The 22,715-nt window shown below is 34.8% G+C and overlaps 1 protein-coding gene across 6 annotated transcripts in view; it reads right to left on the bottom strand.

The window, feature by feature from the left end:
* The window catches only part of PRDM6 (PR/SET domain 6), a 119,121-nt gene that overhangs the window by 11,271 nt on the left and 85,135 nt on the right, over window positions 1–22,715 (bottom strand). For 5 of the 6 annotated variants that reach the window (XM_081944443.1, XM_081944441.1, XM_081944444.1 and 2 more), the window contains 4 exons: window positions 22,486–22,613; window positions 16,060–16,184; window positions 11,078–11,420; window positions 5,271–5,309 (listed from right to left, as the gene is read on the bottom strand). In XM_081944443.1, coding sequence (XP_081800569.1) covers window positions 5,271–5,309; window positions 11,078–11,420; window positions 16,060–16,184; window positions 22,486–22,613 — 635 coding nt within the window. The remainder of the gene's footprint in view (window positions 1–5,270; window positions 5,310–11,077; window positions 11,421–16,059; window positions 16,185–22,485; window positions 22,614–22,715) is intronic. The other variant, XM_081944440.1, reaches the window with a different exon arrangement.

The raw sequence follows: 22,715 nt of genomic DNA, 5'->3' as shown, positions 1-22,715 counted from the left end.
AGCCTCAGCCTCCAGCACACATGGTCCCATTCCCCGCCTTCCTGATGATGTCACCAGCCTCACCAGCCGTAAACCTTACCGCACGTCACTGTAATATACAATACATGAAATTCTGATGTGTCCTTCCTACAGCAGATTTGGGATGTTCTAACTCAGAGTTATACTTTATTCTGATGCTGCAGTATAGAAAATGATTTGTTCCGCTTCAGCATTCAGGTAGTTCTTGATATCCATAACAGCTCCTCACTATTATCTGCTGCCATCCCCAGATTTCCACCATTATGTCCACCTTAAATGCTAGAATTCCTTGAACACCCCACTACTTACTTGTTACCTATCTTAAATATCAGAGTGTGTAACTGAAATACATACATATTCTATTTTTTGTACTGCCTTCCCCTTGTCATATTTCAGAATGAACTGTACATGTACATGGATAGTGCTGTAGAAATCTAGAACATATTGAACATCCAATAACATTTAGACCTTTCAGGAGAGAAAATGAATTATAAGAAAGTTCATTGGAGAAGATGATGCATGATAGCACTTTTCAAGTATCTGAAGAACTCTCATATAAAACTATTACCGTAGACCTGAAGTCATATATAAATAATTTAAGTTACAGGCTGGTTTTCCACTGAACATTGCAAAACTTTTTTTCAGCGATAAGAACTAGACAGCAAAAGAATTGAACTTTTAGAAAGAGATAAGTTCTTCCCTGCTGCAGATGAGCAAGATGAAATTGGGCCTGTCTAGCAGTATGATGTGTGGGATTGTTTTAGAATGCCAATTTAAAGGGATTATACAAATTCTGCAGCCCTCTTCAATGCAAATAATCTGTTTTGCCTCAAAGAAGGGTCAGGTAGCTATATTGCTATTTCAAAGCTAGAAGAAATATCACTTTAGACTTGTGGAAAAACTTGGGCTAGATCGTCCTGTACACATCTTGGAAGTCCTATTTCATAGTTACAATTTTTTAATTTTGCTTTCCAAAATTAGAAAAAAGAATTCATTTTGCCTTTAGCTAGACAGCTCCAGATTGTAGCTTCCTTTTGTTGAAAATGCTTTATGTTGCCAATGGAAACTTCAAAGCTTTAAGCATATTTACTCAACTGGCTGTTTTATTTATTTAGATTTAGCTCTACTAACTTCTTTTATTTATTTTTTTAAAAAAATAAGGATATATCTTTAGGTGTCTCAATGATTTTAGTCCTGAGGGCAAGCAGCTTAAGCTACAATTCGTAAAACCTGTAATGTTAATGTACACTGATGTCTTACCAGCGTTTTGTTCTGAATAAATATGTATTGCTGAAGAGCTAAAACAAAAGAACAAAGGAAAGAGACAATGGTGACCAGGCATACAGAACAATTCAATTAAGTGTACAATAAAATGTTATCCCTCATTCGTCAGCTGGACTGCTTAATTGTGACTACTTGCATCACTGATCACCAATACTATTATTTTACAGGGCTTCAGAGCACTGATCACAGAATTTTTCTGCTTGATTAATGGCCTAGCTTTGGTCAATAGTTCAATACTATATTATTTTAATTACATTATAAAATCTACAACAAGTTTCATTTGTAAAGTTCTATAGCTTTAAGATATCAGTTGAACTGAGATTATTTAGGAATTTAAATTTTCTTTACATTAATAATAATCATATTTCTGAACATTATTTGATCATTTCTTATGTAAATATGTGTAGGAAGGGTGGGGGGTGAGAGAGAATTTTTTTTCCTGCCGAACTACCATAAAGAACTTTCAGTAAACCTTAATGGTAATGCTACTAATTAAAGGATTTATGCATGCATAGATTAGATAGACATAGACAGACAGATAGCTAATAAACAGACAGATTCATGCCAGTAAATGAAAAAGAACTGTCATGCAGAAGCCAGAACTATATACTGAGAAGGCTGATGTAATATACTTCTAGATGATACTGTATCTTTATTGTACTAAATTTATTTAGCACTCTGGAATTAAATTTGGTTTATTATTGGATCATTTTCGTACGGATGATAGATAATAGATAGAGATAGATAGATAGATAGATAGATAGATAGATAGATAGATAGGTAGGTAGGTAGGTAGGTAGGTAGGTAGGTAGGTAGGTAGATGATAGATAGATAGATAGATGATAGATAGATAGATAGATAGATAGATAGATAGATAGATAGATAGATATAGATAGATAGATGATAGATAGATAGATAGATAGATAGATAGATATGATATGATAAATAGACAGATAGAGATAGAGAGATAGAGGGAGAGAGATAGACACAGAGAATCATAATAGGTAGATAGATGATTGATAGATGATATACATAGACAGACAGACAGACAGACACAGACAGACAGACAGAGACAGGAAAGGGAAAGAGACAGAGACAGAGACAGAGACAGAGACAAGAGATGGAGAGATGATATAGACAGATATGATTTCTCAATTCTTTTTTCTAGTATCTATTTACAGGACATTATTGCCCTTTACGTGGTCTGAGGACACTTCATTAGGACATACTATCTCTGAGCTCTGCAAATCCTATGGCTTTTAGTACACTCAGTTGTTTTATTCTTTCTTTTATATAATTAATAATGAAACCTTTATATATCCTTGTTTCTTCATTTTCCTCCTTGTCCTGCCATTCAGACTTCATGTAGAAAATTTGCCATGTATATAACATTTTTGGATGTTGAAGTAGCTGCCTTTCATACAAAGCTCAATGTACATAAATTTCAGGCTTTCAAAAAAATCAGATATTGCATTAATCCTACATATTAAAAGTTATATTCTGATGCTTACTCTTATGATTGGAAAGAAAATTCGGTATTTGTTCAAAGGAACTATTCATTTTTATATAGAAAATGAAGGTGATAAGTCAAACATACAAAAATCTAGTAAGGATTAAATATTTTACTATAGTGTATTCTTTTTTCTTGGAGCACTTAATAATAATAATGTACTGTAATAAGATATTTTTAGTATTAGATTCTTTTAGTAAAACGATAAACCAAGATGTGCTGTAATCATCATGAATTGATTTTCTGAGAATGAGTGGGATCATTAACATTTATTAGCCCCTGGTTATCTATTTTTTAACTGGTACCAAAATAAACAAATAAGTCACTAAATAAAATCAATTAATTCCTTATTTCAAGGTGATTAATTTTTTTCTGCAAAATCAAATCATTCTTTGTTTATAAACAATAATATCTCTAAAACAATTGCAACTGAATGATATATATACTAAGCCCTTAACATTTGTCAGAAAACCTGCGGTTACTATACTTTCAAGACTATCATTTTCCATAAAAGAAATGTATAGTGATTGCTCAGTGATTTACTCAATAAATAGTAATAATTTTCTGTAAGAGAGGCTATATTATGATGAAATCACTCCATGAGATGAAGGGTGAAATGAAGGGATGAAGGTTTTTTTTCCCCCCAAACAAAGTCCCTTCCAGGTATTCTGCTCATATTTCTTAAATCTAAGCTTTAATGTAAAATAAAAAATATTATTGCCATAAGCAAATAATATTCAGCTGTATCATAGTAATATTAGACAGAAATACCTCACTTATCTAGAATATTAAACTACAAACAAGTAACTCTACAAGCTTTTTAGAAGCAATTATGCAAGAAGAATTTAAATTTAAGTTAAATTTAATTTATTGTCAGTTCTTTGATTCTATAGTCAGAGGACCAAATCCTGGCAAAGTGTCCATCATTATTTTACATTCTCTTCAAAAAATGTGATGGTAACAAAGAAGATAACCTACAGTGACTAAAGCTACTGTTATGGCTAATGCAGAACTGGGGTAGTGATTGGTGTAACAATGCTTTTGGTGATAACATATATAACTTGTAACATTTTAGATATATCTTCATAAATATCTAAATATAATGGGAAATCTAAACAGGAGGATGCTGTTGTTCTCATGTGCTGCTTGTGAAAGGCAGGTAGATTTCTGGATAGCAATAACAATAGCACTTAGCCTTACATTCTGCTTTATAGGGCTTTACAGCCTTCTCTAAGCAGTTTACAGAGTCAGCATACTGCCCCCAACAATTTGGGTCCTCATTTTACCCACCTCGGAAGGATGGAAGGCTGAGTCAACCTTGAGCCTGTTGAGATTTGAACTGCCAAACTGCAGTCAGCAGAAGTAGCCTGCAGTACTGCACTCTAACCACTGCGCCACAGTGGCTCATGGTTACTATCAAGCAGAAATGATAGGCACGATTGAATTGCTCTTAAAATCAAACAAGATACTCCAAAGAATATATCTGAAGAAAATTCAACATATTACCACACTAAAAACACACGCCTACAAGACACTGTTTTTCAACCACTGTGCTATGGCCCATTTGTGTGCTGTAAAAAATCCAAATCAGTGAACCAAAATAAATGATAGGAAGTAGTGCACAGCCAGCACAGCGCCTCTGTGGCATCACCAAGGGCCAGCTGCCTCCATTTCTCCTCCCAGGTCCCAGCAATTTGTGGCATCATGATGTGGCTTCATCAGATGTGTGATGAAACATATTTGATCTGATGTGCTCATCAGTAGATGACAGGAAGTGATGCACATTCAGATGGACTTTGACTTACGACCACAATTGAACTCATAACCTCGGTTGCTAAGCGAAACATTTGCTAAGCGAGTCTTGACGCATTTTGCGACGTCTCTTGCCACAATTGTTAAGTGGATGCCTGCAGTTCTTAAGTTAGTAGCAGGGTTGTTAAATGAATCTGGCTTCCCCATTGACTTTGATTGTCAGAAGGTCGCAAAAAAAGGATCATGGTTGCCAAGCATCGGAATTTGGATCACATGACCAAGGGGATGATGCAATGGCCAGAAGTGTGAAAATGGTCATAGGTCACCTTTTCCAGTGCCGTTGTAACTTCAAATGATCATTAAATGAATTGTAAATCAAGAGTTACCTGTATTAGCACATAGCTCATGATATAAGCTTGAACATGCTGTATTTATTAATCAATCAATATATTATACATGTAACATTTAATTTATCAAATTAAAATTTGCTACAAATGTTTTTTTAAATTATTTAAGAAACTGTCAGGAGCAATATCAATATATGTATATTAAATCATATATATTTATCATTGAAAATGCATGGTAGACTGTGCATGACATTAAAAAAATAATGATGCGTATTGTAAGAACTGCTTTTTTAATTAAAATGCATTATGAAAAGGTTATTTTTTTAAAAAAATCACTTTGATTGAAGGCTTCTGCTTACCCCTTTCTGGAGCCCCCCAAATGGGATTGTTGGGAATTTCTGCAGCAGAAAAACAGAAGAGAAAAGGGATTTCTAATCCTGGTTCATGGAATAATGGGTACGATTATTAATGGGTCAAGAACCAGGCAAAACAATCAAACAAGCAAACCAAATCTTGGAAACCGCTTGGCCAATTACTTCTAGAGGTGCTTCTAAATTTTAGACTAAGTTGATTTCAGGAGAAGCGTTAAATTAATTAGCAATTTAAAAATGCATTTTAATGCAAGAGGAACAGCATCTAAGGAGAGAAGGGGATGTAAAAAAAATGAAGATGGCAGCCAGAATGGCTTTCTACCCCATTTTTATATGAGACAGAACCTTTGTTCCTTTTTTTTAATTCTTCCTCTCCCACACCTGGCAAGAGACAATGTAACCAAAATGGTGAAAACTGTTTCCAGAAATCCAGTTGCTATAAAACTCAACATTGCCTACATACAAAACTTGAACATACTTAATTTCTGCCCTGGGGATGTTATTGTCTACCATACATTTTTAAAAGCTGAAGCTGCTGCCTTTAAAATAATATAACATATATTATATCATATAATTGATCAATTATTAATTAATATAAATAAACATTATACATTTTTCTCATATCATTATTCTGAAAAAATAATTCTATTGATTTTTCTCTTATAATACGTTTTCCAAAATTAAAATCATATCATAAAGAACGTGAGACCCCTTTACTGCATTATTATTAAAAGGGATTGGCTTCAGATTTCTGGAGAGTTAAGGAAGGCTTTTGTAGAATCCTATAGAAGAGCTATTAAAAAGAGCACACAATGTGTAATTATCTCCTGGGAGTAACTAGAAATAATCAGTCATAGTAAACCACCTCAGACGATTTCTTATTTTTTTTCTAATTAGAAAAATATTAGGTTTAAATTAAAATAGATACTTATCACCTAGAATGGGAATAGAAAATCCAAATGAAATATCCATGCAATATATACTGTAAAATGAGACAGAAGTTACTACTAACTATACTAATACTGTACTATACTATACTGTACTACTACTGTTACTGCTGAAAACAGGCTAAAACACTGTGCGCTTTGTGAATATATTTCTTCTGTTTTAGTAGAAATAAAAGTGCAAAACAATCCCCCCCTTTTGAAATGACATTCTCTATGCAGAAAAGCATTTGCACTCTGCCACTATAATCATGCTACAGGCACGTAATGTCTCTATCCTTGTCACAAATCACTCACAGTTATTTTACTGTCAAATCTACTTGAGCAACCAGCCATAATATCCACAAACCAGTTCAAGTTAGTGAATTACACAGGAGAAAAGTAACCAGGCATGACTTGGGGGAAGAACTAACTTTGGACCTGCAAACCTATCTCTGCTACTGTTGAAAAGAAGAGAAAGGTTTATCATACCCATGTTCAGAAACAATGGCAAAAGGAATGGGTCAAAGCATGGGCAGGTCAAGGGTGTTACTATCAAAGCAAGTGGATTTTTAATCTGTTGTGGTGTTGGACACTCTGCTTAGGGGAACATGACTAGAAAGTCCTTTTATTGGCAATTTAAGAAGAGTTACATAAGGTTCATATTCCACTCTTTAGTAATAGTCACAACAGTGACTATCCTTTGAATGATTTGAACAATTTCTATGAAGCATTTTGCTTCAGTGCAACATGGAATGAATGCTTCGGCATGAGCTTCTACTGTTTTGCAAACTAAAGACATTGCATCTATAAGAGCAAAGTGACAGTAGTGTTTTACCTCACTCTGCTCTGGAACCTCTTTCAGGCTTTTTCTGCAGAGCTCAGTTGATGTGCTGCCACACTAGATTAGGTTTGACAATGCACAAAGCCACAATGCAAGCCAGAAATGTAACATGTGCTGAAGGTCTTTCAGGCTGCAAGGATTCTGAAAACTTCCTATTCCCTAAGCACTTTTATAATGTTGGGTCAGAAGTCTGAGACAAGCCTTTTCTCACAGTATTAGCCCAGTGCTGACGGCTGAACAAATGGCTTTATTAAGATGAAGAAGATGTCCTCTTTATCTCCATGCAGTGAATCACTTTGCTAGAAGTGAAGATGTATGCTTTGTATGGGACTAATAACTATGTAGTAAGGTAAAGGTAAAGGTTCCCCTCCCACATATGTGCTAGTCATTCCCAACTCTAAGGGGCAGTGCTCATCTCTGTTTCAAAGCCGAAAAGCCAGCACTGTCCAAATACTTCTCCGTGGTCATGTGGCTGGCATGACTAAATGCCGAAGGTGCATGGAACGCTGTTACATTCCCACCAAAGGTGGTTCCTATTTTTCTACTTGCATTTTTACATGCTTTTGAACTGCTAGGTTGGCAGAAGCTGGGACAAGTAACAGGAGCTCCCTCTACTACGCAGCACTAGGGATTCGAACTGCTGAACTGCCGACCTCTCTGATCGACAAGCTCAGCGTCTAAGCCACTAACCAACCATGTCCCTTTATACACCGTGTCCCTTTTAATACATAGTTTTAAATGCTAATTAAATTATTAATCATACATGACAACAGTATTAAAATGCACATTATTATCAAGAGCTACAAGTATTCCCCTAGAATTATAAATACATGCACTGGGAAAATTTCTTGATTGTCCCCAAATCTGGCTCCAACATTCTCCACTGAATAGCAGCTATAACCTAGATAGGAAAGTCTTATTCACTTCATCCATTACAAGATATTTTCCACTGAAACCACAAATAATTTTCCAGAAAATCCATAAACTAGTTCTTAATTAATCCAGAAAATTTTTTTTAAGTGTATCTTCGAAATGAAATTCTTATCATATATTACAAGATAGAGGACTAGTTGACCAAAGGACATTGTTTCTTAAGAAGGATTTAAGGATAATCTGTATTCTTCTGATACAGAATTGTGATAATCTCAATTTCCAAATTGTCCTTATTCCCCTAGCAGTCTCTACTCTCAACAAACAAACACTACTCTTGTAAAATAATGTTAATATTGCATTCACTTTTTGTATGCAGAAAGCAAATCCAGAAAGCTGCTTATAATGAGATTTTATCCAGCTCTGTCTTGTGTAAGGTAACTGTTTAAAGAAGAGTTTTGCCACCTAATCCCTTGAATTGCTGCTAGAGTTGACCTACTACTGATCTGACCCTTCCCCCAAGCAGTTGGGAGCACATAAGATAAGGCAAAACAAACCTTCACCTCCAAGAACATTGTGATAACCTTATATTAGCTCATGGATCTGTTGGTAGTAAAAAGTTGTGTATTCCAACCTAAATCTTCTGGGATGAACAATGACACTATAATGATGTTGACTAAGAGTCACACTTTATATAATTGCTTTACTCAACTACAAAAACATTGACAAAAAGTGCAAGCACAATATCCTCATGCATACAATCATATTCTTTATTTGGTGAGAAAAATATGATTGCTAATATTAATATACATCATTGGAAAACTGAAAAAAGTACAAGTACTCAATGCTAGATGTATTGATTGAAAAATGTATTTTCTACTACCCTTGCATGCTTTGGACTATTCATAGCTTACATTTACTAACCAGTTCCTTATTGTAATATCTGAAAATGGTTCCAGAATATATAAGTTGTGTGAGTACTAAAAGTAAAAATAACTGGTGTAGATTTTCATTAATACTAAGAGGCAGAGGTAAATGAGTTTCCATGTTTTTTTCTACCGTGTTTCCCTGAAAATAAGACATGGTCTTATTTTCTTTTGACCCCCTAAAATAAGCACATGGCCTTATTTTTGGGGAGGTCTTATTATTTTTGAGGTGCAGGAGGTGGTGAGCGTGGTCACCTCATGGCTGCTGCTGTGTTGCAATATTTTCAAGGAGGGCTTATTTTCGGGGAGGGCTTATTTTAGCACAAGGGCTCAAAAGCCTGATAGGGCTTATTATCTGGGGAGATCTTATTTTCTGGCAGAGTAATACGTGTGGAACCTCCAGTTAAATTCAAACGTGATTTGTAAAACATGATGAAAAACATCTTCCTTCATCTCACTTCAGACTATGCCCAATCTTATAGCAAAACAACCTAAATGGCTGCTATTTCAAGATTGTTTTGTGAGCTTCAGCATTAATACAAGGTTACATTTAAGATTCACTGATAGGTTGAGCCATGTTTAGGAACATTATTATAATTTAGTATGATTAAATGTTCAAATAAATTAATTGTGGGAAGCAATGGACATTTGAATTTTTAAAAATGTCATGCTTTCTTACTTTTTTAATCCTCAAAATTGTTATTGTAGATGCTTTAATTATTGGCTCAATGTTTTACACATTTTAATGCAGTGAGGATAGTAGCATGAATTTGACTTTAATCCAAAGATCTGATTTCTTACAGGCAAAGAGTTTTTGATGTACGCTACAGTACATGCATAAATATTTTGGAAAATTAGCTAATTTACTTCAGTGGAGATATTACCATTAAATACATATATCTCACCATACAGTCTATCACTTTATTGAAATGAACAAAAAATGAGAGACCTTTGCATCCATTCAAACATATTTAGATCTCTGGTTGAATAGTTTAAATTCCTTTGGAAATTTTCAAGCAATATTGAAAATGCCTTCTTCTCCTTCTTGAAAATGATGACCTATTAATTCAACACATTTATTAATTTATTCTAATGCAAATCCCATATAGAAGATTTACTGGGGAAAAAACCTGAGGTTCTATAGTAGTAAACATGATTAATGTATTTTGATGAGATTTCTATAAAATGATAGAAGATTTATACTCAGCAATGAAAACATATTAAATGTTTACTAAAATAGCACATCGGCTTTCAAAACTTCTCTCTAATCTGCTAAGGCTCCTTTTCATCACTGAAGTAGCATAAGAACAATATTTGTGAATTGTTTCTGAAAATACGTTCCAGGACATTCAATCATTTTGTTAAAGCACCTCTTTGTCACTAAATCCCAAACAATATATGTATTGGGTTAATTTGATTTTTGCCTTTTGTGCTGCCAGCTATCATGATTGTCAAATAAACCAGATTTGATTCATAAATAATAGTTCCATTATCTCTATCGGGCCACCGGTCAGGATACCTGAAATTTTAATTCACTTGTTCAGCTAAATTTCATCCTCAGTTCATGGCCATAAAATTCTGTATTGACAAACTTTCAACCAACTTTGACTCTGAGGTATCTAGTCAACATTTTTCTTCGGTGTGGATATTAGTTTATTGAATAAATGGCATCTGTTTTCCTCCACATCACTAGTGGAGTAGGTATTTCCTTTTGACAGCTTTGCACGATTTATGGCATTGCATGCTCTGAAGAAAAATAGTGCTAAGCAAAAAATTCCAATTCATTACCCCTTAGTACTTAATTAAGTTCACACACATTGCACACTATAGGGAACCCTGAAATGGCTATGACAGCTGCTGAGCCACAAGTTATATTATCTCTCAAAGATAAAATGACTTTTAATTATCTTGACCTGTTTTTCCCCATCTGGTATATCCATATATTTTCCTTCTATTTTGTCTCCCTCCTCCACTTTCCAAGAGATGCACCAAACTAAGATTATATTCTTAGCCATTTCCTCTTATCTGTCTCTTTAGGTGCCCAATATTTTTACAAATAATAACACTAACCTACAGCCATTATCTGTATGTTTCATACAGCTGCAGATGAATTGCCCTGCACAGGTTCCTCCTAATAACGCTCTGTTGCTGAAAAGAGTGTCAGCCTGATAAAGCAAAAGCAATGTTGTCTATATAAGCAGATAGAGAAGTAAAGAGTGCCCGTGTTTTTACCTGTCAGGATTTTGTGTACAAACATGCATTTGCAAGAGGATCCTCTGGGTGAAAGTCTTAAAGCATTGGCCACATTTCCAAAGATGCCAGTCACTAAACTCAGAATTTAATTGACTTGTTGATGTCGGACTTGCGAGGACTCGTTGGTTTTTTACATTGATCTGGTTAAATCCTGATTCGAGAGAACCCGATTTATCCAGAAGAGAGAAATTCCTGTTACATGGAGTCTGTGGAAAGACTATGGATCGCTGTGGAGGGGCAGAGGATGGTTTGCTACTTTTGCTGAATGGCTGGAGAGTGTCTTGTCTTGACATGGCTTCCATAACAGTTGAAGGAACGTTCACTAAGGTGGGGAGTGGGGGGAAAACAGAAAATTCCTGTCATTATAACACAGCCTTCAAAAATATGAAAAAACAATTCACATAAATACACACCATAATCTACTTATCTTTCATTGTATTTACAATAAAGCGCTGAATTCTAATAGTAGAGGTAAACAGATAAGCATTGCAATGATTTTTTTCCTGGTCTACACAAGCAGTCTTGTACATGGTGGTCAGGAAGTGTTAAAAAGGAACTCCAAAAGCAAATTTGACATTTCACTTCTGGGTGTTTCCTCATGCCATGAACATCATGTTAAGTGGAAAACAGCACTGCAAAAATAGACTATTTTAGCCATTGTGTTTTTTTTCTTTTGCAGATGCATTAGAAAAATGGAAAATCTTACTTGCAACCCATGATAACCAATTGTTTTCAGAATTTAATCATCATTTTCATAACAATGGCAACCAAATCTTATTCACTATAAGAATGCGAAATAATCTCGGACATACCTATCTAACATTTATACTTGATTTTTTTTTCATTATTTCTCTTTTGCAAATTTTAAACCTCATTCTGAAAAATTGATATACAATTAGTATCAAACAAACAATCTACACAAATATACATGAAGAAAAACAATTTATTAGGCAGGCAATTCAATTCAGATGAATAGATGAATAAATCTGGATGTTTTATATATTTTCTTCAAACAAGCACTTTTCAAAGCAGGTGGGATGGGCATAACCCACATCCCTTCACTTAAATTATTCTTTGTTTTTTAATTTGATTATTATACTTTTTAATTGCATGCCACCCAGAATCATTGTGCATGAGATGGAATTTATATCTGAATAGACAGGAATAAGAGCAATATACAAAATTGTACACAGAACGTGAGTAAATGAAATTCAATTTTTCAAGTGTAACAGATATCTAAAATAATTACAGTTGTTTGCAATTATGACATGTGTGTGTGTAATTGACATATTTCAGAAACCATAAAATTAATTATTTATCCAGCAAGCAATAATATCAATGACATCTCACACTTCATTTCATGCACTTCCTCATCTGGAACAGAAATGGCAATCCATTATATCCCCATTTAAATGCACTTGTGCTTTGCCATAATATCTATACTCCTCATAAAATCAAAATTTGGAGCTATCGTGGTTGTTTTTTCGTTTACAATGTGTCATCTATACCTATCGTAATTTCCATAAAACAAGAGAATAAGTTTGTTGACTTTCTAAATTTCATGTAAAATTTGACACATTGCAAAACAGAGGAAGATGGGATGGAAATGGATGCAGGATAAATAAAAACAATAAAAAACACAAGCTGTGTTCTGCCTTAAATAGGTTTCATGACAGGTCGAGTTATGTACAGAGCCTGGGAACAAATAAATTATATTAAATGTTTTACTGAGAAGGTGGACATATTGTTACATCAGTTTTTACTCTGTCTCCCCATTATATATCTGTGGTTGTTTGATCTAGCATCTGAGACTGTCGAGGATGCAGTGGCTAGAACATGTTACAACTGATGCAGATATATTTGGGCCAGGTCCCTCCCTTTTGAATGCAAACCACTCTCATTTAGGTTAAACATAGGAGAATATATTTCTTTTAAGAAATTTTTATTTTATTTTTAATTTTCAAAAGAAACACAACGCATAAAATCTTCCTTCTTTACATACTGTAGAAAGTGTATCAGTTGGTTACAAAAGACTTTCGTGCATCTCTTCCACAGTCATCAATCATAATTCATATTAACTCAAGTATTTTAAATCAGATATTTATACATGTTACCATCACCATACCTCCATTTTCATTTGACTATAATTGTTTAAACGTCCTTCATCATAAAATATATCAAGATTTAATACATAACGACATACTGGCATTTCATTTACTATTTCTAAAATCCTCCAATAACACTGAATCCTTATGTCCCATTCTAGCTAAACATCCATAATATTTAATAACAAAATTTTCTAATCCTCCTTTCCAAATCACTGTTTACAATTTGCATCCAGTCTCCTTATGATGTACCCATACATATATATATATATATATATATATATATGTTGTTCTCATTATCCCTACTTTATTTGACTATATCCTGTATCATAACATTTTCCCCCTAATAATCAAGACTTAACTGTATAAGTTAGTTCTTTTCATTAACTTTTATATGTAATCCAAAAGGATTTCTAATCTTCCTTTCATGGGTACCATTCAATATTCATATCCAATTATTACTTATCATAACACTACACATTGTATACATTATTATCATTATCAATTATTTATTTAACTTTATCTATTGTTACTAAATTTCACTAAGTTTAACTAGTTTTAAATTATACTCTTCCATCTATCAACCTGTATCTTTCCAGTAGCAAAACAGTCTCATAACTTCTGGCATTTGTGGTGTCAGTCCTCTAATCATCTCCTTAATCAAATTTGTATGGACTCCTCTTAGCAACGACTTGCTTATAAAATCTCTCATGTAATTTCAATGCCCTTCTTCTGTTTCCTTAATCAGCTTATCTCTGATTGTCGGTAGTGTTATCAATGATGTTGCTAATAACATTTCTCTCTTTAAATCCATAAATTCTTTTGTTTTTTCTTCTTCTGTGTCTTGCCATCTGGGGTAGATTTCCCCTCCATTTAATTCCTCTTTCAGTATTCCACTCTTTCCATTTTCAGAGACAAACCAATCACTATAAATATCAGCAATTTTAATTTCTTTATATTCATTTTCCTCTTCAATTTTTAGGATTTTAACCACCACTTTTTCCACTTGATAAACATCTCCAACTTCTTCATCATATTTTACTGTTAGATGCTTTAAGTCTTCCAACTTCTTCTCTATCCTCTCAAATGTGTTTGATAATTTCTTTATTTCTAAGAATATCTTTTGAAGACTTAAAGTTTCTTTCTGCTGTTGAAATTGTGCCATTATCTCCAGCTAACAAACACTGCTGCTCTAGCTTGGAAGGTTTTAACAAGATTAAGCATAGATTCACAATAAAGTTTTATTTTCACTTTTCTCTGGTTAAAGATATACTTCAAAGGGACATCTGTATGCTTTTCTTTTTATCACTTTCTATAAACAAGCAGTGAGACCTTGTAGGGCCAAGCCAGGATAATCAGTGAGAAAAGTAAGAGTGTTTCATTTCCAATACACAAACCTCCAGCCTCCAAGTAGCAGTGTTATTGTTGCAATTTTCTTTGTTTCTTTTTGTATCTTTTTTGTATTTCAAGTTAAAAAAAAAGTCCAATTCTTGAATGAGTTAGAAGAACACCCACAGTAATGAAAGAGGAGAATTTTAGTCCATAGGTTACAAAGAATAATAAAAGAAAAAAAATAGAAGAAGAAAACTTAATCCATTCGTTTTAAAAGACTTGCATAAATTCCATCCATGACCATAGCATTTAAAAAGTAAGATAACCCACTGTCCAAAACCATTCCAAACTTAATTCTGCCGCTTATTTTTTCTGTTCTCCAATTTAAATTAATTTTAAGTTTTTTATAGGCAGTCTCTTTTAAAACTGTAAAAATTCCTCACCAGCTGGAAACACTTTCCCTTTCCGTATCCTTCTGTTTTGAAGCCGCCCTGAGTTCATCAGCCTAATGGCTGGATTTTTTGTTGCTAGCTTGAAGAACTTATCTTGGATCGATCAGGGACTTTGCAATGTCCCTGAGATCATCAAGACGTATTCTTCTGTTCACCATCTCTGCGGGACGGTTTAGGTCCGATTGGACCACCCAGCGGCAAAAGTATTGGCTGCGATCTCAGAGCATCGAGACCGCACATCTGTATCATTGCGACGTTTCCTCCTCCTCCAGGAGAATGCATTTCTTTATATGCAACAACTGGGAGCAAGGTCAGTTTCTCCTTCCCTTTTTTTAACTTAAAAAGATACAGACTTGGTGTTTATCTAGTGTAGTGTATATGCACACAGTGGGGATGTGGCACTAGCTTTTGTGATGTACCAGGTGATAAATTTCACTGCTGATCTCATAATATCTATAAGATTAATATTGCTCCATAATGCTCACTAAGTTGATGGGTTTTCCATATCCTAACTAACATCTTAATGGAAAGAAAGGGTATAGCCTGTCTATTCTTACAGGCTTGATTCAGCCTTCCATCCTTCCGAGGTGGGTAAAATGAGGACCCAGATTGTTGGGGGCAATGTGCTGACTCTGTAAACCGCTTAGATAGGGCTGTAAAAGCACTAATAAAAGGTATATAAGTCTAAGTGCTATTGCTATTCTTAAAATTCTTTTTGATAATGAGCTGCTTCTCGCTGATTAGTGTTGCAGTACTTAAGTTAATAGTCTTGCAAACCCTCAAGTTAATAGTCTTCAAATACAACAAATATTTATTATAATCATAAGTAATAATTCTATATCTTGTACTATCATACTACTAGTTTCCATAGTTAGCACCTTCAAAAGAGTTTTTCATATCTAAGATGGAAAATTCATGTTTGTTTGTTGACATGATTCAGTTCATAAGTATAAGTATAATCTTTATTGTCATTGTACTTAAATACAACAAAATCATAGGATAAGGATCTACTTTAATCTAAATACAAAACATGGATGCAAATAAGATACTATTTTTTGATAATGCCACTTACAGTTCTCATCCTGTGCAATGCACTGCAAAGGGATCCCAAAGAAAGATGTGTAGCTGTCATTATACCACACCAACAACTCAGTGCCTCTGGGAATATCCATGCAAGCTCGGTAGAATATATTTGATCTAGTCATAGGACAAAAGAGAAAGAAAGAATGAATCAGAACCCCAAGATATTTTTTATTAAAGTGCATCCTCCTGATCACCTGAGTGAAAACTTTGTCTAGCAAAAGCAACGCATTCTGTTAGTCCCAGATATCATACGTCTACTTGACCTGATTCCATTAAAGCAACAATCTCAGGACATACACATTACTATCTTAAGAAATGATGGGGGAAAGCTAATAGATGGTGGGTACAGCTATTAGACTGTGATAAAGCGGCTACCATAAAAGAGCATTTTGAAGTTCAATACCATTTGTAGGTCTCAGCAAGTGGCTACATGTTGCTTGTAAAACAAGTCAGGTTCTGATTTGGCTAATATTAGAATGGAATACCACTAAGATATCAAAGTCTGTTGGGAAGCAAAATCCCAGAAAGCAGCAACAGCGAAACAGTTTGGTTTTGCTAACAAGGAAGCTGTAGGGATGTGTCTTATTGTCCCCAGAAATCAACTTCAATGTGAAGAAGTTCATCTTTTCTACTCTGCAGAGTAAAAGCGTGCTATGTATTTTTAAAAATTCAGTATTGCTTCACTTTTTTTAATTTACAGAAGTTGAGTTATAAATAAAGAACTAAATTGTGGCTAGTACCCCCCCCCCCAACAGCATACAAGCAAAGCAGACAGTTATGTGAAATCTAAGATTATTTAAAAGTGCCTGATACTACATAGTGCCCAACAACTTTTTAAGACAATTTAAAAACCCATACATTTCAAATATTTTTCAAGCTTGCAGCATTTTACTTACGAATATAATTTAAATATATCATGCCTAACTAGCATTACTTGTACAGTTTTTGAATGTAATCCTAATTCCCTGAAAATGTCTAATGGAGCAAAGTACCATCATGGAAACTGCCAGCTCGCCTGCTGATAAAGAGCTATCACCAATTGGTGATAGTTAATGTGACATTTCAAAATGAGATATTCTGGGCATAAAAAGGCACATATTTTATTTCTTAGCATTCAGTGACTTAAAACGGATATGTAGATAATTAATAAGTTATATGTCTTCTTTGACAGAGAATCCAGAATAATCTTGCAGGTTTTTAAAAGTCGCTAATATAGTCAAAAGTGAACAATGGATCCATACTTTCTCAGCAAAGTCACTTGTCTGGCATGTCAGAATGTTCCAAGTGTATTTTCACAAAACTAACAGAATCATAACAGAATAATACACTGGGAGGCTGAATATTTTGGAACATTTTGAAAATATAATTATTTTCAATGGATTTAATTTTAATAGAATTAACTCAATGGAATTCCTTAACACAACTTTTCTTTGTCTTCTTTGTAGCCTGAACAAAGTTGAACTGTTTTAAACAATAGCAAGGAGATGCTATATGTATTATAGGTTGAAGTTCTTTGGATTCATTTCAATTCTGCCCTGCTCTGTGTGTGTGCGCATACATACACACATACGTACCTACCAGTGGTGGGATTCAAATTTATATTTACTACCAGTTCTGTGGCCGTGGCTTTGTGGGCATGGTGTGGCTTGGTGGGTGTGGCTTGGTGGGCGTGACAGGGGAAGGATACTGTAAAATCTCTATTACACCCCACTCCAGGGGAAGGTTACTGCATAGATGGGGATGGAGTCAGTCAGAAGTGGTATTTACCAGTTCTCTGAACTACTCAAAATTTCTGCTACCGGTTCTCAAGGACTGGTCAGAACCTGCTGAATATCACCTCTGATACCTACTCAAGGGAAATCCATCTGCTTGCACCAAGGCATGCTACCACTTCATTGTGCTTAGCACAGCCTGAGATCTGTACAAGTCGGACGGAGTTGTACAGTCCGACTAAACTAGAGCTATACAAAGCAGGTCTCTCGGGTTAATCCATTTCTTTATTCATTCATACTTCCCTTTATGTATCATTTTATAATGTAGTTAATATAATATTTTCTTAGAAGGAAGCACGCAATCTGAAACAGTATCAGGGAAGGCTACAGACAGTCGTAAAACTAACTGAAAATAGTCATTTAGGAGCCAAAAGAGAAATTATTATATTGACACTGTAGTTTGTCACCTAAACCAGTTACAGTAACATAAAATATCCTTATATGTGATAGATAGCAATTCAATAAATACAAGATGAGCATTCTTTTCTACCTGGAATAGCACCCTGCAGAATGATATAGCCATAGAAGTAAGGACGGGCCATTTATAACACCACCTCATGTGAAGCATAGATATAAATGGAGTTTTGAAAAAGTTGTATCTGAACTGGTTCCTGCAGTGAAGAATTGCTAAAAGCTTGAAGTCTGAGATAAAAGCTTGTAGGATGGTAAGCCTTAAATTCAGTCCCTTTGTAAAAAAAATTGGCCAGAGTGGTGCAATTTGTTTCTGGTGTAACACTGCCGACATAAGGAGAATCTTTAACCACATTTTTCATGGCAGTGAGATATGCACTTGTCAACATATTTTGTCACCGCAAAGTGGCTCTTGGCAACAGGATCATAAAGATCAATAAAAAAGTGCAGATTCTCAATATTTTACGAGCAGCTGCAAAAATTTCATTTATCTTGTTATTTTCCTCGCTTACTGCCACCCCGTCTCAGGAGGGCACTGCTGGCTAAGCAGAATGCCTTTTCCCCAACCTTCTATGAATATCTGACAAAAACTCAAGTCTTGCTCTCTCTCTCCTGCCCTCACGCTCTACCCCTCCCACTATTTTCACCCAAGCTGCACATTTTATTAATTCTTTCCACCATTACATAAAAATCAAATTGGGGCAGAGTTATAAATCACCCGCATCTCCTGACTTTGGGAAAAAAAATACAGTCTACTCTGTACTTCACCCTTGTAACTTTTCGTCTCTCTGTTTGGCTTCACCTAACATAAACACAGCAGCCCAGCAAAAGAATGTGCTAAAACCCAATGACACACTTTGGTGCTGAAAGAACTGAACTGTTTTCGAGCAATGGGTGGTCTCTGAGGAGTAGGCCAGAAAAAGAGGGGGGGGCGGAGTGTAAGCATACACCATTCCTTACAAGCTCACAGAGCTTCCAAAACTTGCAGAAATCTCTGCATGTTGAAGTACATCAAAGGGATTTTTCCTCTTTCGGATAATATTTCCTTTGCTGACATGTATTTAGTATTGTGGTTGGATGACTCATAAAGATAGCTTCGTGGCGTCCCAACGCAGTTGAAGCAGAACACATGCCAACAAACATTATTGTCAGCTTCAAAATAAAAACAAAACGTTCAGCTAAGGGTCAATCAATCAAGGGCTCTTTGAAGAAAATTCCATTTAGATATTACAAATCATAACAGAATGAATTTAAACCATCTGACTTTCAGTGAGGAGGATGTCCATGTACAATAAAAATTAGATGGATTTTCAGGGTCCAACATTTTGTTTTTTATTTCTTTACACTTGGATGTAGTCCCTGGTGATAGATGCCAGGTTTTTTTTTAAAACTGTTTTTTTTTAAAGCAATGGAAAACAGATCAAGAGAGAAAACTCTACGCAACAATTACAGAATGAACAGGAGGCTATAAGATCTGTTTAATATTGACAGATGTTTAATGGTTTCCCATGGCTGGAGTTTGATTGAGAATGTGTATTTTTGCTTGCAAATATGCTCAGTTTAAGCCAGTGAATTTTGGGGGAACAGCAACTCTATCTGCTGACTAGGAGCAGCCTTCTACCCTCTTCTTGGAAGAGCAAGCAGAAGTATGACATCATTCCTCTCTCTTTCTCTTTCTCTCTTTCCTCTAAGAGTATATCAGATGTGACACAGCACTCTGCATAAGGACAACATATGTTCACAACTGTCTTAGTAGATCAGAAAATACCTCGATTACAAACACACCATCTACACTCTTGTTTAGGCAACTTGAGTGACAGACATGGAGGGAGGAGTTGGTTGCATCACACTAGCACCATACCTGATGTGGCACATGGTGCACTGCCATCTCCCACAACCTCTCCATTGTGCTTCAACAGTTGTAAATGGTGTACTCTTTATGACAACAATGTATTAATTTCCATTTTAATTTTGCTATGGATTAAATTATTTGTAATCTATCAAAGCAGGGGTCTGAACACAGTGAACAAAAAAGCCCATGTTAATAGAAAAGCTGACATTAAAACTTCAGTGAACTAAAAACTAAAAACCTCAGAGCCCCCCAAGAACTAAAACAATCCAGCCACAGGATAAAACTGTTCGACCTCTCTTCCCTAAGGAAGGAATTGCTCATAGACAAGTCCATGTTTCTATGAACATGCAGGATGAGCTTTTCATGAAGGGATCCACAACCTACTTTTACTAATAATATTATATTGAAAACCTTCTTCTAACACAAAATGTTTAGTGGCCCAAATTGGCAAGTTGTTTTCCTTTAATTTCCTATTATTTACTTTCATGTTTAAGTTGTAAAAATTAAAGGCATGATGATCATTGCATTCATGAAAGTTTTCTGGATTGTGAAGCTACTTTTATTCATCTTATTCTCTTATTCAACTGTAAAAATGATTTTTGTCAACTTAAAAGTATACGCATTTTTAATAAAACAAAACAAAGAAGCTAATATAGCAATTGCCAAATTAGCCGTGAAGTAGAATAGAATAGAATAGAATTCTTTATTGGCAAAGTGTGATTGGACACCCAAGGAATTTGTCTTTGGTGCATATGCTGTCAGTGTACATATTGCCATAATTCCTAATCGTGTCAAATCATTGTTTCTGAATTTAAAAGGATAATCAATAAATCTTTATTATGGTCACAGACTAGCAAATAAAAGCATTAAAGTAGCAATAACAGTAAAAAATAAAGCTAAAACACAATAATATATTGCGAATAGTAGACGATTAACAATGAACAATTAAAATTGGACTAATTTTACATACAAGATAGCAGAATTTGGTTACATTCAGAGAAATTTCTTTGTACTGATGTTATAACAATGGCTAGACAAAAAAAGATACGTATTTTTCAGAAATTTTATTAGATAAGATATTATAAATTGAGTCCCTGAGTCCTTATAGAAAATGCAGTACAGCAGGTGGTGACCTACACATTGTACTGTGGGGCAAAATCTCAGCTGATATGATAGTTTTTTGTATCAGCCCTCCAAAACTGCTGTGGGAAATGCATTGCAGCATGCTAAGGTTAATGTCCTTTGGATTTTCAGGACTGTTATTTGATATATATATCTTGCTGCTTTAAGGGCAGAGTTAAAAAGGGAAATATTGTTGACTGAAAGTTCACATAGCTATGTAGCACATTTACTAGGTGATTTTGTTTGCAAATGTGACTTCTACATCCAAATACAACCTCACATTTGTCATTTATTTCTTAGATAATTATAAATGGACAGATGCTAAGAGAAAGTGTTTCTCCAAAGCTTTCTGGTTTTTCCACAGAGAAACTGACATTTTTATGTCAGTAAAGTTCTAAACTTTCAAGCCTACATGCATCTGAATGATACATAAAGAACATGTGCTACACTATGCAAAGCAATGACCGTGTTCACCGAGCCTTTCTGCCCCGAAATGGATTAGGCTCACACAATTGCACAGAAGAAATACATCCAGTGGGAACTCAACTCAATGACCTTATAAGGGAATTAAACAATTTTCTGATTGATCAGTGAACCATACAGCTAAATTCAGATCTGCTTCTGAGGGACCAAGAGTAGGTTATGGAGAATATGGGCAACTGAATCTAATAGGGGTTACTTTCATCAATATAGATGCAGTATGAATATTATAGATAAACGAAGCATCAGTCTAATCCAACATAGTTCGTAGTCTGTTTTTAAGATTGCCTTAAAACTGAACTCTTCTTCCAAAAGGAAAGCAGAATAGTTCAATTATATGGATCAAATCATATTTTTGCACTGGCCTTGTTTTCTAAACAATGGCAAATAGAGCTATCAGGAATTTTTGCAGGATACAGCTTGATTGCAAGCATGAGTGTTAACATTTTCTGGAGTTTCTTATGCTGACTGATATTATGCACCCCCAGTTCAGGTAACTGATTGTTTTTATATTAACAGAAAATCATCGCATGGTTTTAGTGCAATTTTTTTTTGCTCACACTCATTTAAGAAAAGCACTTACCTCTAGACACAACCTGGTAAGCACAGCTTTTCCCCGTAAGAGCATTTACAAAGCCATCATTTATTTATTTTTTTGCTGCATTAAAATATGCTATTCATATGGCCTTTTTTGTTGCTTTCTGATACACATTTGTTTGACAAAATATTATTGCAAATACATTGAAATGTTTGTTGGATAAACTGAAATAGACCTTACCTGTATTGGACTACAGTTAAATTTTGTTCCCCACAGTGCCGTGCACATCGAATATATCTCATCCAACTTGACTTACTGGGTTCCCCACCATCAATAAAGTGCTGTAGTGTCCCATCTTGGTCATATATCTGTAAACAGGTCAGAAGTCAAGTCATTAGAATGAATCATCTGCAGTCATATTTGCTGTTGCTATGTGCTACTCTCAGAAATTTATTGCAGTAACATTTCAC

Source organism: Natrix helvetica (genome assembly GCF_964273705.1).
Source record: "Natrix helvetica genome assembly, chromosome: 2".
Classification (NCBI taxonomy): domain Eukaryota; kingdom Metazoa; phylum Chordata; class Lepidosauria; order Squamata; family Natricidae; genus Natrix; species Natrix helvetica.
The sequence above is the reverse complement of the archived record's forward strand: the minus strand, read 5'-3'. Positions and strand labels throughout refer to the sequence as shown.